The following is a 15354-nucleotide window of genomic DNA, read 5'->3' on the forward strand; positions in this document are numbered from 1 at the left end:
AAAACAAAACATAACAAGATCATCTTATCCCATGCATCTGTATATTCCACCAGTCTGTACGATCAGTTGCTGTAAGGGTGCACATTAAATTTGCTGTACTTGTACACCTGAAGCAACTTCTCTTTTCTATGTGTCTCCTTTCCTGTCTGTCTTTAACAAAAAAACCTGCTCTCAGGCTGTTTATTGTACTTCACTTCACTGACTGCCACCATTCCTAAAGCCAGTCCCTTTGATCGTGAGCCAGGTTATTGTTACAAATGTTGAGGATAAAACAGTAAACCTGCAAGAGGTATTTTGTTCTGATCTTTTGAAACTGTTACTCTTGAATTTCTCTCTTCCCCCTTTTAACAATGACCATATCTGCCCTACTGCTTGTATGTCTTGAATTCTTTGCCTTGGCTATACCACAGTGGGCAGTGGTTAACACAGACTGAATGTTATTATTTGCAGTGAATCTGAATTGGAAGGTGCTTGCAAATTTCCTAATGGCTGTGGTTGAATTAATACTGTAACCATTACACTTGATCTGTCTTCAGAGTCAATTTAGGGGTGAGGGTGACTAATAATCTTGGACTGCTTGGTTTAAGAATCTTATTTTCATTTTGGTTCTGTGAAGGCCAATCAATTTTGACTCTGTTGCAGTCCTGGCCCAGGCATAAATGAAAAAGTTGGATTGAAAAGCTGCAGTGAGAGTAATTGTTCTTGACAGGGGCATTATGTAACTGGATGGAGCTACTAGATGCCCCAGCAAAATTTAAAGTCAATTGAAATCAATGTGGGAGGGAAGCTGTCCACTGGTTGGAGTCCTATCTAGCACCAAGGACGATGGGTGGTGGACAGGCATTCCTGGTTGAAGAGTTTATGCCCAAAATGTTGATTCTCCTGCTCCTCAGATGCTGTCTGACCTGCTGCGCTTTTCCAGCGCCACACTTTTCAATTCTGATATATTCTGCAGCATCTGCAGTCCTCACTTTTTCTCTCTCTGTCCCTGACACCACCACCGTCCCTGGATGCATCCTGTCCCACCGGCAGGGCAGACCCAACAGAGGTGGTGGCACAGTGGTATACAGTCGGGAGAGAGGTGCCTGGCAGTCTTCAACATTGACTCTGGGCCCCATGAAGTCTCATGGCTTCATGTTAAACATGGGCAAGGAAACCACCTACTGATTACCACATACTGTTCTCCCTTGGCTGTTTAATCAGTCCTCCTCAGTGTTGAACAACACTTGGCGGAAGCACTGATGCTGGCAAAGACGCACAACGTACTCTGGAGGATCTCAATGCCTACTACCAAGAGTGGCTTAGCACCAGCAATACTGATCAAGGTCCTAAAGTGGTAGCCATAATATGGAGGTGTCGGTGTTGGACTGGGATGGACAAGGTCAGAAGTCTCACACCAGTTTATAGTCCAACACGTTTATTTGAAATCACAAGCTTTCGGAGCGCTGCTGCTTTGTGACTTCGCTTGATGAAGAAGCAGTACTCCAAAAGCTTCTGATTTCAAATAAATCTGTTGAACTATAGCTTGGTGTCGTGTGACTTCTGATGAGGTCATAGAGATGAGCAGCATGGAAGTAGACCCTTTGGTCCAACCCGTCCGTGCCGATCAGATATCCCAACCCAATCTAGTCCCACCTGCCAGCACCCGGCCCATATCCCTCCAAACCCTTCCTATTCTTATACCTATCCAGATGCCTTTTAAATGTTGCAATTGTACTCGTCTCCACCACTTCCTCTGGCAGCTCATTCCATACACGTACCACCCTCTGTGTGAAAAAGTTGCCCCTTAGGTCTCTTTTATATCTTTCCTCTCTCGCCCTAAACCTATGCTCTCTAGTTCTGAGTTGAGAGGGATTAGTGCTAGCAAATGGGACTAGATTAGGTTAGGTATGGACAGGTTGGACTGTGCTGTACACTTCTATGACTCTAAAACTGGAGTCAATGGGATTCAGGGGAAAATGCCCCTGGTTGGAGTCATACCTAGCACATAAGAATATGGTTGTGGTTATTGGAGGTCAGTCATCTCAGCTGTAGGACATCTCTGCAGGAATTTCTTGGGTTTGTGTCTTCATAGAACATAGAAAAGTACAGCACAGTACTGGCCCTTCAGCCTACGACATTGTGCCGAGGATTAATCCTAATCTAAAATAAAATAACCTAAACTATGCTTCCCTCAATTCACTGCTCTCCATGTGCATGTCCAGCAGTTGCTTATATGTCCCCAATGACTCTGCTTCCACCAACGCATTCCATGCACACTCAACTTTCTGCGTAAAGAACATACTTCTGACATCTCCTCGATACCTCCCTCCTAACTCCTTAAAACTATGACCCCTCGTGGCAGTCGATTTTGCCCTGGGGGAAGGTCTCTGGCTATCGACTCTATCCATGCCCCTCATTACCTTGTACACCTCGATCAGGTCACCTCTCTTCCTCCTCTCCAGAGAGAAAAATCAGAACTCGGTCAACTTCTCCTTGTAAGGCAAACCCTCCAGTCTAGGCAGCATCCTGGTAAACCTCCTTTGCACCCTCTCCAAAGCCTCCACATCTTTCCTATAATAGGGCGACCAGAACTGGGGCGGAATATTCCAAGTGTAGTCTCACCAGGGTTTTGTAGAGTTGCAGCAAAACATCGTGGCTCTTAAACTCAATCCCCCTGTTAATGAAAGCCAGAACACCATATGCTTTCTTAACAACCCTATCCACTTGGGTGGCAACTTTGAGGGATCTATCCACTTGAACACCAAGATCCCTCTGTTCCTCCACACTGCCAAGAATCCTGTCTTTAATCCTATGTTCAGCATTCAAGTTCGACTTTGCAAAATGCATCACTTTGCATTTATCCAGGTTGAATTCCATCTGCCGTTTCTCAGCTCTGCATATTGTCAATGTCGCGCTGCAGCCTGCAATAGCCCTCGATACGATCAATGGCACCTCCAACCTTTGTGTCATCAGCAAACTTACCAACTGACCCCTCAACCTCCTCATCCAAGTCACTTATAAAAACTACAAAGAGCAGAGGCCCAAGAACAGAGCCCTGCGGGACCCCACTCACCACTGACCTCCAGGCAGAATACTTTCCCACTACAACCGCTCTGCCTTTTGTCACCCAACCAATTCTGAATCCAGACAGTCAAATCTCCCTGTATCCCATACCTCCTGACTTTATGAATGAGCCTACCATGGGGAACCTTATCAAGTGCCTTGTTGAAGTCCATGTACACCACGTCCACAGCTCGACCTTCGTCAAACTGTCTTGTCACCTCTTCAAAGAACTCAGTAAGATTGGAGAGGCATTACCTGTCCCTCACAAAGCCATGCTGACTGTTATTAATCATGCTATGCTTTTCCAAATAGTCTTAAATCCTATCCCTCAGAATTCTTTCCAAAACCTTGCTGACCACAGACGCAAGACTGACTGGTCTGTAATTGCCAGGGATTTCCCTATTCCCCTTCTTGAAAAGAGGAACAACATTCTCCTCCCTCCAGTCCTCTGGTATGACTCCCATGGAGAGTGAGGAGGTAAAGATCTTCGCCTGCAGGTTAGCAACCTCCTTTCTTGCTTCCCAGAGCAACCTCCGATAAATCTGGTCTGGCTCTGGGGACTTATCAATCTTAATGTTCGCCAAAATTTCCTGCACATCAACTTTCTCCATCTCGATCTGTTCAAATCTGTTTCCCAGCTCCTCAGAGTTCTCATTCACAACAAGGTCCCTTTCCTTTGTGAAAACCGAAGCAAAAAACTTATTTAGGGCTTCCCCTCTCTGCCCAGACTCCCCACACAAGTTCCCTACCCTATCTCTGATCGGCCCTACCTTCTCCTTGATCATTCTCTTATTCCTCACGTATGAGTAAAATGCCTTTGCTTCTCCCTAATCCTTCCTGCCAAACCTTTTCTCGTGCCCCCTCCTGGCTCTCCTCAGTCCATTTTTGAGCTCCTTCCTAGCAAGCCTGTAATCTTCTAAAGCTGTGCTGGACCCTTGCTTTTTCTCCACCTTATCTAAGCTGCCTTCTTCCTTTTGACGAGAATCTCCTCTGTTCAGGTCATCCAAGGCTCCTCAATCTTATACCACCTTATTTGTCTCAGAAGAACAAATTTATGCATCACTCTCAACAACTGCTCCTTAATCAGTCTCCACATGTCTGTTGTGCCCTTTCTGTGGAATAATTGCTCCCAATCTGTACTTCGCAACTCCTGTCTGAGAGCATCATAATTTCCTTTTCCCCGATTAAATATTTTCACTTGGTAACTGCTCCTTTCCCTCTCCAAGGCTATGGTAAATGTGACGCAGTTGTGGTCACTGTCACCAAAGTGTTCTCCCACCACGAGATCTGACCCCTGTCCTGGCTCATTTCTGAGTACCAAATCCAAAATGGCCTCTCCCCTCATCAGCCTGTCTACATACTGAGTAAGGAAACCTTCCTGAACACCTGACAAAAATGGCTCCATCCAAACTATCTGCAATAAGGAGGTTCCAGTTAATATTGGGAAAGTTCAAGTCACCCTTAACAACAACCCTGCTACATCTGCACTTTTCCAAAATCTGCCGGCCTATGAATTCTTCGATCTCCCTACTTCAGCCCAACCAACTTCAGCTGCTTCATCAATGACCTTTCCTCCATCATAAAAGGTCAGAAGTGAGAATGCTCGCACCAGCACCACCCATGCCTACTTGGCAATATATCATCATTCCTTCAGTGTCACTGCGTCAAATCCTGGAATTCTCTCCCTAAGGGCACATCTACAGCACATGGACTGCAGTGGTTCAAGAAGGCAGCTCACCACAACCTTCTCAAGAGTCACCTAGGAATGGGGAATAAATGCTGGCCAGCTGGTGATGCCCATGTCCCACAAGTGAATGCACAGTCTTTTTTAATGGTCAGTCCCAAGGCTGTACATGTCGGTTAAAGAAACAAAAAAAAATGACAGTCATATTTCCAGTCTTTGTCTTTGGCCTTATTGCATTTCTGAACTGGTCACCAGATTGATGATGAATTTCATTCTTTTCAATACAGGTACTCCAGGAGCTATCAAAACTACGGTATGTTTTATTTTTTTTTAGATTAGATTTTCTTTCATTTAAAAAAAAATGCCATCTGAATCTTCTGTCTGAGTGTCAAATCATAATTTGAATCGCCAGCGGCAGAGTTTCTTTTTTTTCCAAGCTTGGATGTATGTACATGGGATGTAATGCAATATTGAGTGAAGTCATCAGTTTGAAAATGACTTGACGATGTAGTAGAATTTCAGAATATGTTGTGCATTGATTAAAACAGCTTCCAAGTGGAATATCTTCCAGTATATTGACTAAAAATTGATTCAATCAAATGCTAACTCAATTAAGTTGTGAATTTTAATATATGAATGAAGGTATTTGTTTGAAGATGTTTTTTTAAAAAAAAGCTTCATGTACGTGGTATTTATTCTGGTTTTTTAAATCAAGCAGGTGATCTGTTTTCGAATTTTGTCCTGGTTTTCAAATACTTTCATGGCCTCTGTCTTCCCTATCTCTAACCTGTTAAGATGTCAGATTTTCCATGAAAAGCCTTGATGTTTTACTCCTTTTAACAACAGCATATGAGTGACATTATCTCCAGAATACTGTGCTTCTGGCCTCTTGCACACACCCAAATTTAATCATCCTGCTTTGAATTTGATTATCTGAAGATTCTATATGCAAAGTGCAAGTTTTTTTTCATTTGTCAGAATTTAAAACCTTGCTATGCTTTGGAAGGTGGGAGAAGATGTCTGTCTTCATTGAAGACAAAAATTCACACTAGAAACAGGATAGTTTTGAAACTTGCTCTTTAAACTTCTCTGCTGCATTGTAAAATGCTTCTTTAAATCTATCACTTTGGTTCAGGAAACCAAAATTTTGTACAGTATTGCTTAATGTGAATATTTTTTTGATAACTTGCTTGTGAAACACCTTGGAATGTTAAACATAGTGTATGAAAGAAATTTTCCGATACAGTAATCATTAGACAATGAATTAGTTTTGTTCCAGTGAATTACATTTACTTCACTATTCTGAAGGCTTACTCTAACTTTCAGATCAGTGCTGAAAAATTGAGGGAGCGAGCTGAAAGATTTGGTATGAATGTCTCATCACTCTCAAAAAAGGTAGGTGAAGAATCTATTCAAACTGAGTATTTTTTGACAGAACTTAATACCTTGTTATGCTTTTGGCAGTGGGGGAAGATGCAAAATTCCACACCAGAGGCAGGATAGTTGAGGTGCCAATAAGAGTGAGTGACTTAAGATAATAAATATCAGGTAGGAGAAAATATTGGAGAAGCTTATGGGGTGAAAACCTGACCAATCCCAGCACCCTATTGGCTTACATTCTAGGTTGGATTTGTCTAATGGGCAGTCTGTGGGCCAAACTGCAGCCCACCTAGGGATCCTGTCTGACCTGCGACCAACGTAGTTGTATTTGGAGCATCATGCAAGGAGATGCTCTTGGATGGAGGACTTTTCTCTCCAGCATTTGCTGATAGTCTCACTAATGTGCCTATCATTAGCAAACATAGGAGAGAAACTGCCTCTGATTAGAACACCTGACACTTGTATGAGTGAGTTTCCTCACTCACTGAGACCAAGATGTCGGGAGCGATGTTGGCTGTGAGGGGGTTTGCAAGAGAGAGAATGCATTATTGGGTGGGTCTGGGAACATCCCCTCAGAGTATTGGTGTACAGGTCCACAGATCACTGAAGGTAGCGGCGCAGGGAGAAAAGATGGTTTAAAAAAAATGACTTGTAACCTGCTTGCCTTCATTGGAAAGTATGATGTGGAGGAGCTAGTGGTGGACAAAGTTAAAAATCACACAACACCAGATTATAATCCAACAGGTTTATTTGGAAGCACTAGCTTTCGAAGCACACAGCACAACTACCTGATGAAGGAGCAGTGCTCTGAAAACTAGTGAAAACCTGTTGGGCTATAACCTGGTGTTGTGATTTTTAACTTCATTGGAAGGAGCATTGAGTATAAGGATAGACAAGTTATGCTGCAGCTTTACAGAACTTTTAGTTTGGCCACACTTGGAATATTGCATACAGCTCTGTACAGAAAAGGTTGTCTGGTATGGAGGATTTTAGTGATGAAGAAAGGTTTGATTTTACTGCCGTGCAGGAGGTTTAGGGGTGACTGATTAGAATGGCATGGATAGGGTAGAATGTATGAGGCTTTTTTCCCCAGGGCAGAAGGGTCAATTACTCGGGGACACAGGTTCAAGGTGTGAGGGGAGGGAAGTTTAACAGAGACGCGTGAGGCATGTTTTTCACACAAAGGATGGTGAGTGCCTGGAATGTGCTGCCAGTAGAGGTGGTGAAAGCAGACCCAATAGCAACATTCACCTGGACAAATACACGAATAGAAAGGGGACAGAAGGGTACGGATCCTGTAAATGAAGACAGTTTTAGAATGGACAGGCAAAATGTGATGGCGCAGGCTTGGAGGGTTGAAGAGCCTGTTCCTGTGCTGTACTGTTCTTTGTTGTAAGTCAGTGGCAGCACTGGCGAATAAGACTTCAAGTAGGTTTGGATATGAAACTCCGAGTGGTGCTGCCCTTGGTAGGACTGCAGTCACTATGGTCTAGTAGGCCTCCTGAATCTGTACAGCAAGGGTCAATGCGTGCCTGCATACATGAGAGTGTGAACACCGAGAGGAAGTGTGCTCTCTTACTCTTGTGCCTGCATCCTTACCATTCCTTGATCACCTTTAGTGAGCTCTGTCCTGGCCTGTGTCATGCTTCTTATCTGTCATTTTTTGGAATTTGAAATTCAAGATAGTGATTGTGGTTGTTGGTTATTTCTGTGAAGGGTTTTTCTCAAAGAAAAAAATCACCTGTCAGGCAATTAGTCCAGAACCTAATCCAGGGAGCAGAGAACACCTGGATTGTGAATGGAAAATTGTTTATACAAATGGTGCTATACAACAGTACAGTAAACATTGAGTGGCATTGGCTTGTTTTCAGTCATAACAATCAAGGGTTGATTTTGGTTTAGAAAACCAGCAATTGCAAGTTCTTAGAGCAATTTGGCAGAGACCTGACGGGGGCCATAAGCAGCAATAGTCTCCGACAGGAATTCTTTTCATTGCAACTAAGGGAATTGTAGAAAAATTCAGTTGTTGCAGCTTCCAGACCTAGAGTATTTGTTTAGAAATCTGCAGGTTAGCAAAAGCTGAGGAAGTCGAGCCCTGTTTTGAGACAGTGTGTGTCAGAAGGCTCCACAGTTCAGAAAACTGGGGAGAATTAGTTAAATCAAACTTGGTATGATCTAGAAGAGTGATTTGTGCGGCTGTAAATTCATGGTGTTAGGAAACAAATTGAAAATTTGGTTTGCTGTATGTTTGAAGATCTTGCTAATTGCATTCAATATTCTGTGTAATTTATTTTCTGTTGCTAAGGAAACTTACTGCCTAGGTGACTGACCACCATATTAACTGAAACACACAATTTCTGTTAAGCCAGATTTCACTGACATCTGACTGTCCAGTAATGTCATCAGCTGGCATCATAAATGTTAGTGAAACTCCACTTATCCAGGCGAGTGGAGAGAATTCCATTGCACTCCTGACTTGTCTTCTAGATTGTAGACAAACTTTGGGTAGTCAGAAGGAAGTTGCTTGCTGAAGAGTCCCAGACTTTGACCTGCACTTGTCATTCACAGTGTGAGCAGAGCAGTTCAGTTGTTGGTCAAAGGTGTTAATTGTAGGAGATTCAGGCCAGTGCTGAACATTGTTCAATCAGCAGCAAACGTCCCCACTTTTAACCTTATAATGGAAGGGTTATTATTGAAGCAGCTGAAGATGGCTGGGCATGGGGCACTACCCTGTGGGGCTCTTGCAGCAACATCCTGCAACTATACAATTATTTTCCCTTATATGGCTAAGTATGACTCCAAACATTGGAGAGTTTTCCCTCTGAATTTTATTGATTTCAGTTTTGTCAGGGTTGTTTGATGGTACAGTTTTCTTGATGTCAAGGACAGTCACACTCGCCCCACCTCTAGAGTTCAGTTCTTTAGTCCACATTTGTGCACACTTTGTAATGAGGCCTGATGCTGAGTGCCTCTGGTGTCAGAGAGGGCAATATTCTTAAGTTAGTGCTGTTTGCATGATCGACTATGACATCTTCAGTCACTTTACTGACAGTTGAGGAGACTGGCTTGGTTGGATATGCCTTGTCTTTTGTGGACAATTTTCTACGTTGTTTGGTAAATGCCAGTGTTGTAGCTGTACCAGAACAGCTAGGCAAGGTGTGTGACTCGTACTGGGAAACATCACTTCAGTACTATTGTTGAAATGTTATCTGTGTCCATATCCATCGCGGTATCCAGTGCAGTCAGCCATTTCTTGATATGTGGAATGAGTTGAGTTGGCTGAAAATTGGCATCTGATGCTTGGGACTTCAGGAGAGAGGTTCAAGATGGATCATCCACTCAGCAATTCTGGCTGAAGTTGATTTGAAAAAAACCTGGAGTTCTCAATTAACCTCATTAACTGCTTTCTTCTAATATGCTTAATATTGTCCTGGCTTCCATTGGCCTGAGAGATAAAGAATACTTCAGTTATAAGCGACAGTTTGCTAAAAGCAGATGACAAATTTCAAACAATTAGTTGCTACTAGTTGAGGTGGCAGCTAATCAGGCCATTTTTGCAGAAAGTGGAGGTGGTAGAATGGAAGGTCCGACTTGCAGGTTGAAAAGTTTGGTATATTCCTTGCTGGACTGGTTAATCACCTTCAGCCTCAAATGGCTTCTAATTAGTACAGAAAACATTATTGTAGTTGGTAATGGACTTGGCACACCACCACTTGCAGGAAATGTGCACATGGAGCGAATTATAATGACCGCCATTAGGTGGTAAATGTTTTGACTGTAACAAGGGTAGAAAATTTAATTATCAAAGGGTGCTTGGGAAGTTTTTGTACACAGTTGGAAGTGGGCTCATTGCAGCATGCTGCGAAATAATGACCCTCTTGCGTAACACTGAAGCAACAATACAGCTCTGTATTAAATATCCAGTTTGCCATTTCTTCACAAGTACATGAAGATTTTTTGCCAAAATCTCTCTGCATTTTTATGGCAGGTGTAAACTTCTGTTCTGTAAGCTTCATCTGCCACCTGGGTTTTTGCTAAGTTTGAATCCACAAACAAATTGGCTTTGTGTTAAGAGTGCTGCCTGGGTGAGCCTTTTAAGGTGACAATGTATTCTTTCTACCCCCTGAGAGTTCTTGTGGAGCTCTCGATCAAGCCACGCTAGATGGTATAATGAATGTTGATGGCAGGGAGAATGCAGCTGACAGCTTCAAAAAACATTGTAGCACAGTGAAGTTGTCATTGCCGTTGGCCCCTTACTGTGAGAAGGGACTTGTGATTGTGTACACTCTCTTTGTACGTCTGCAACACTGCAGTGATCAGCTAGTCTCTACTCCGTTGCAGACTGGTAACAACACAATTTTAAAAACATGAGAAGCTGGGGGATTACAATATCTGAATCTAAGCCAATGGGTAATAAAACGTTGCCAGCAAAAATAGCCACAAGCCTGGACGTGTGAACATGGAAGGTGCAAGGATTGTGTAGTTTTCTAACCTTTTTTTTCCTTAATGACTTTGAGAGAAGGTGAGTGCAAATGACCTTTGCTTACTGAGCCATTAAAGGAGAAACACATTGCTTACCAATTGAACCAGGCCACATTTATCCTTATTGCCTCCCCTAGAGTTGTCGTACTCTGTGGTGTGTATTGGTGCTGAACACAGGAGCAAAGTGTAGTTGTGTAATTGAGGAAGTAAACCCAGCTGGTAATACAATAATACTTGAATAGGCATCCTTTGTTTATCTGCATGTAACTGCAAGCTGATGTCCGAAAGGGCATTCTCCAAAGTGACCTTTTCAATATTTGAATGGGAAAAGCAAACAGAATTCAGTGGTGGAAAATCAAATGTTTTGATAGTATGGCTTTAAAAATATTATTTTCCACTAAATTCTATTTGCCTCGGTGATTGAATCTTGATGCTGCTCATGGGATGCGATAAAAATTACTTTGGAACTACAATTTAGTTTATTGTAGATGTCTGTATAGATGGTGATTCTATTAAAAAGTTATCCAAAATATTAGATGTTAGGTATTGAATGACTGTGTAATCATTGAACCAGCTGCATAGGAAATTTTTACAATGTGAAGTTGACTATAGCAGTTCATTGAACCTCCTGAATGTTTCTTGTTGATGTGGACTATATTTCTACCTCAGGTGTTTTAGTTTTATTGCCTGTATTTTTACAAGGAGACATCTGCTACATACAGGCTGTTGCAAATGGGGAGTGGTTGTGGATGTACTTTTGAAACCTTGCTCTCCTCCTCTACATGCCCTTATTCTTAGTTGTTTGATTTAATGGAACCATGGGGAAGTGAACAGAAGAGGAGCAGAAGTTGTGACAAAATGTGGCTTCTCACCATTGCAATTTAATTCGCAGAACTCGTGCAATGAAATTACACTGGACCTTAGGTGTGTTCTATTAGACCTTTTAATGTTGCTGAAATTATTCCGATGCTTTTTTTTGCTGCTCTGAATTAGTCTTTGGTCGCATGTGAGTTAGTGCAAGTATGCTGTCCTTGAGTAACTTGCAATGAGGTATAGTTCTACACATAGCAGTGACCCTGTCTTTATTCCTGCCTATTTGATTGTCTGTCTGTTGGTTAGTTAGCTAGCAGAGAGTCATGTCCACTTGTTCCCTCCTTACCTGATCCTTGCAAATACACTCCAGCAAGGGTCACTGGGCAGCAGTTAGGAGTGGGAACCTTTTTTTTTGTCCTGTTCCACAACCCAGGGTCTGAAACCAATGAAGTGTTGTAATCACAGCCCTGTTGCATAATAGTACTGTATTCCTACCTGATCCTTTGACTTTGCTTGTGTTAGGAAACTGCTTTTCAAACTCAATTAGTTAGATTTTTTGAAAAAAAACTAATTTATGTCACTTTGAGCTGTGGTAGAGGGTAGCTGGTAGCTGCTTAGAATTTGGAACCAGGGTTTACAGAAACTAAAGCACTGCAAATCTCTCCTGCTGTACTTTTTCTAACTTGTTTTATGCAAGTATTTAAACTTGGACAAATGAAGGGGAAGGAATGATTTGATTCTGTATGTCTGAATAGCAAACTTGTTTGGTTGTTTTTACAGATTGGATTATTTATGTAATTTTGTCAAGCTACCAAGAGTGTGCATAACTTGGATATATGTGCAATATTTAATGTAGTTAAATGTCTCTAACCACTTCACAAGTGTGTGTATTGAACAAAATTGTTACCAAACCACACAGAGGTATTATGATAGGTAATCAAATGTTTCGCTAAACTGATAAGTTCTAAGGTGGCTTAGGAAGGAAAAAAAGCGGTAGAGGGGTTTGGTACAGAATCCCAGAGCTTGAGGGTATCTGCCAATGGTGGAGCAATTGAATGGGCAAAAAGCCAAATTTGATGGAGGGCAGAGTTAGTTTGGGACATACATATGGGAATTTGGTTTGGTTACAGTGCCTTGGTTTTGAATAAGGAACCAATTGAAGTTAGTGAGCGGAGTGGTGGATGGTACTTGGGTCAGTTAGCATATGGGTAGCAGGAGGTTTGGGTGAGGACATGTTTTTTTGGCCAGTCTTTCACCTACCATAAAACATGGAATAATCGAGTCTAGAGATATCAAAAGCATGGATAAGGTTTGCAAGTGAGCTAAAGCATGGGTGAAGACAGGCAGTGCTGCAGAGGTGGAAATAGGTAGACTTGGTGGTGAAGTAGATTTGAGGTCAAAGCTCATCTGAATCTGATTAGACAGCATGCTCGTACAGGCTCAGACAGTGACCAGGGAGGGGATGGAGTTGTTGGGAGGTATCAAAAATGATGGCTTTGGTCTTCTCAATATTTTGTTTGGAAAATTGTTGATTATATGACAATGAGCATCAAAGAAGCAGTGACCAATCTATGTCAGTGGATAGACCAAGAGGGATGATAGCAGTACATGTTTTAAATGAAGCGTGCAGCCCAATGTTGGAAAAAACACAAAGGAAAACTTGGAAGATAAAAGCGTCTGTGAAGAGAGAATTGTGAATTGTTTCAATTCACATACAACTGAATATTTTCTGAAGGCACCATGTTCAACTTGAAACATGAATTGTTTTTCTTTCCACAGATGCTGTCAGACATGGTGTGTTCCTAGCACATTCCTGATTTGATAAAGGAACAACTTTTTTTGTCCTCCCATGTGCTCTGAAATGAAATTGAAATACTGCTTTAACCAAACTCTATGGGGAAACTGATTCTAATCCAATGAGTCAACCTCTTGTATACTGCTGCTTAGTTCAACACCAAATCAATTGTCAGCAATAAAAGCCTCTTGTTTCTCTTCAAAGTGCTATACAACCAAGTCATGGCTGTTCTCTCAACTCGAGGTCTTTTATTAACAGGGCAGAACCTCACTGAATGCCAGCAAATTGCTTTAATTGATTTAGCATAGTGCATTGAATGTTTACCACTTAATGTTTCACAACGCTCAGATAAGTGTCATTTCCAAAATGCCGAGAGCTGTGTGGTTGAATATCCGGTAGTTCTTTTCCTTTCTTTGGTAATGGCACCAAAGCTGCACATGCCAATAAATGTTTAAGGAGTATTTAGAGATTTGAGGTCAAACAATGACTTGAATTCTAATGCTACCTGTTTTCTTTTCCTGGCTATGCTGGGACAGAGTACTCTTTTTTTTTCTCTCTCTATAAATTGCCTGAATTCTTGGTACACTTTTGCTGTTTATTGTTGTTATGGTTTACTCAGTTTACCCAAAAAATACCGATTGTGTTCTTTGTAACCCTTTTGTTACCCAGAGCTTTCAGTGGGTATTATAATTTTGTGCAGTATGTTAACTGCTGGGACATGATGAGAAGTTGTTTTCTCAGTTCATTGTAATTTTTTAATGATGTTTGGCTGCTGTGCAATTGCAGCCGTCTGGAATCGTGCACAAATGTTCATTTCTTTATATACGTATTTGTGGCTTTGTCCCATATCATATTGTATTTACGAATTGCGATGGACATTTCTGTCTTGAATTAGTTCTGATATCTGTTTTGATTTTAATGTGTGTTTATATTTGCTTGTAGACTGAAGATGATGAAAAAATGAAAAAGAGAAAGGAGCGATTTGGAATTGTGACCAGTTCAGCGGGAGGCGGGGATGATGTTGAGGTAATCAAACTCAACATAATTAGCCAACACCATGGAAACACGCCAGCTCTGATCTCTAGGTTTTTACATGACTGGTTTTAGTAATGATTAATATGCGTAAATGTTTTATTTTGTTGCTTTTAGCAATTGCAAATCTAATCATTTTAAATCTAGGGTTGATAAGACTTGTGTGTCTGTCGGGTGGGGGTGGGGAGGAGTAATGAAAGGTCACCAACTCCAGCAGTTGGATGGAGTGAAGATACAAATCTGCTGTCTCCTGTTCCCTGTGGACTCCAAACTAATGAATCAAAATTTGATGTAATTGCCTTGTGGTTGAGTGGCAATATGGATATGGTATTGAATATGCTATATAATCATTTTATATAGTATATATGATCGATTCCATCATCAATAGAATTATGGTTCTCATGGTGGATGTGGGTGATGAATCATTGTTCTGCGAACTCTCGTGATATAATCATTGCTGAATTCATTAAGATGACTAGGATCAGTTTATACTATAAGAAATGAATTGTAAATTAATAGACTTTCTGATATTGATACCTTCTTTTTTAGGCAAAGAAGAGGAAAAGAGCAGAACGTTTTGGAATTGTCTGATAACACCATGCTTTTTTTTTTACCAAGAATATTTTAAATGTGTATCAAGTAGATTTTTTTTCTAGGATACTTTTTAAACTGAAATGTGCTTTATTTCCCTATTGTGTATCAGTTTGCAGTAATGGATGTTGCAAGGTGTCAGAAATTAGATGACTTATTTAATTAAAACAGCTAGAATGTACAGTTGCATCAGGAATAAGATGCTGAGATAACAAGGAGTGTAAGTCACTGCTGCAGGCTGGAGCTAATCTTAGTGGAACTTTATGCAGGTACTGTACAACCAAGTGAGACTTGATTAAATAATTAAAAAACATTGTCTTTGTTAAACATTGCAAGCTGCAAAAGTCTTCATTTATAAACATGAGTGCATGTAACTCTGTGAAATTATTGCATTCTCCTGTTTTTCAAACACTTCGAGACAAAAACCCTGATGACGGGGCATTAGGCAAATTGCAGTAAGCGTTGGTCATCAACAGACAATGGCAACAACTTGGCTCAAGCACAATCATAGATATGAACATTCATCCATCTG

The 15354-nt window shown here is 41.3% G+C and overlaps 1 protein-coding gene across 1 annotated transcript in view; it reads left to right on the forward strand.

Moving 5' to 3' along the window:
- Positions 1-15149, forward strand: part of sarnp (SAP domain containing ribonucleoprotein) — a 34461-nt gene extending 19312 nt beyond the window's left edge. Inside the window, exons 8-11 of the mRNA XM_072567191.1 lie at positions 5017-5042; positions 6056-6124; positions 14142-14225; positions 14781-15149. Coding sequence (XP_072423292.1) covers positions 5017-5042; positions 6056-6124; positions 14142-14225; positions 14781-14822 — 221 coding nt within the window. The 3' untranslated portion in view covers positions 14823-15149. The remainder of the gene's footprint in view (positions 1-5016; positions 5043-6055; positions 6125-14141; positions 14226-14780) is intronic.
- The last annotated feature ends 205 nt before the right edge of the window (positions 15150-15354 follow it).

This window comes from Chiloscyllium punctatum, chromosome X (genome assembly GCF_047496795.1).
Source record: "Chiloscyllium punctatum isolate Juve2018m chromosome X, sChiPun1.3, whole genome shotgun sequence".
Lineage (NCBI taxonomy): Eukaryota > Metazoa > Chordata > Chondrichthyes > Orectolobiformes > Hemiscylliidae > Chiloscyllium > Chiloscyllium punctatum.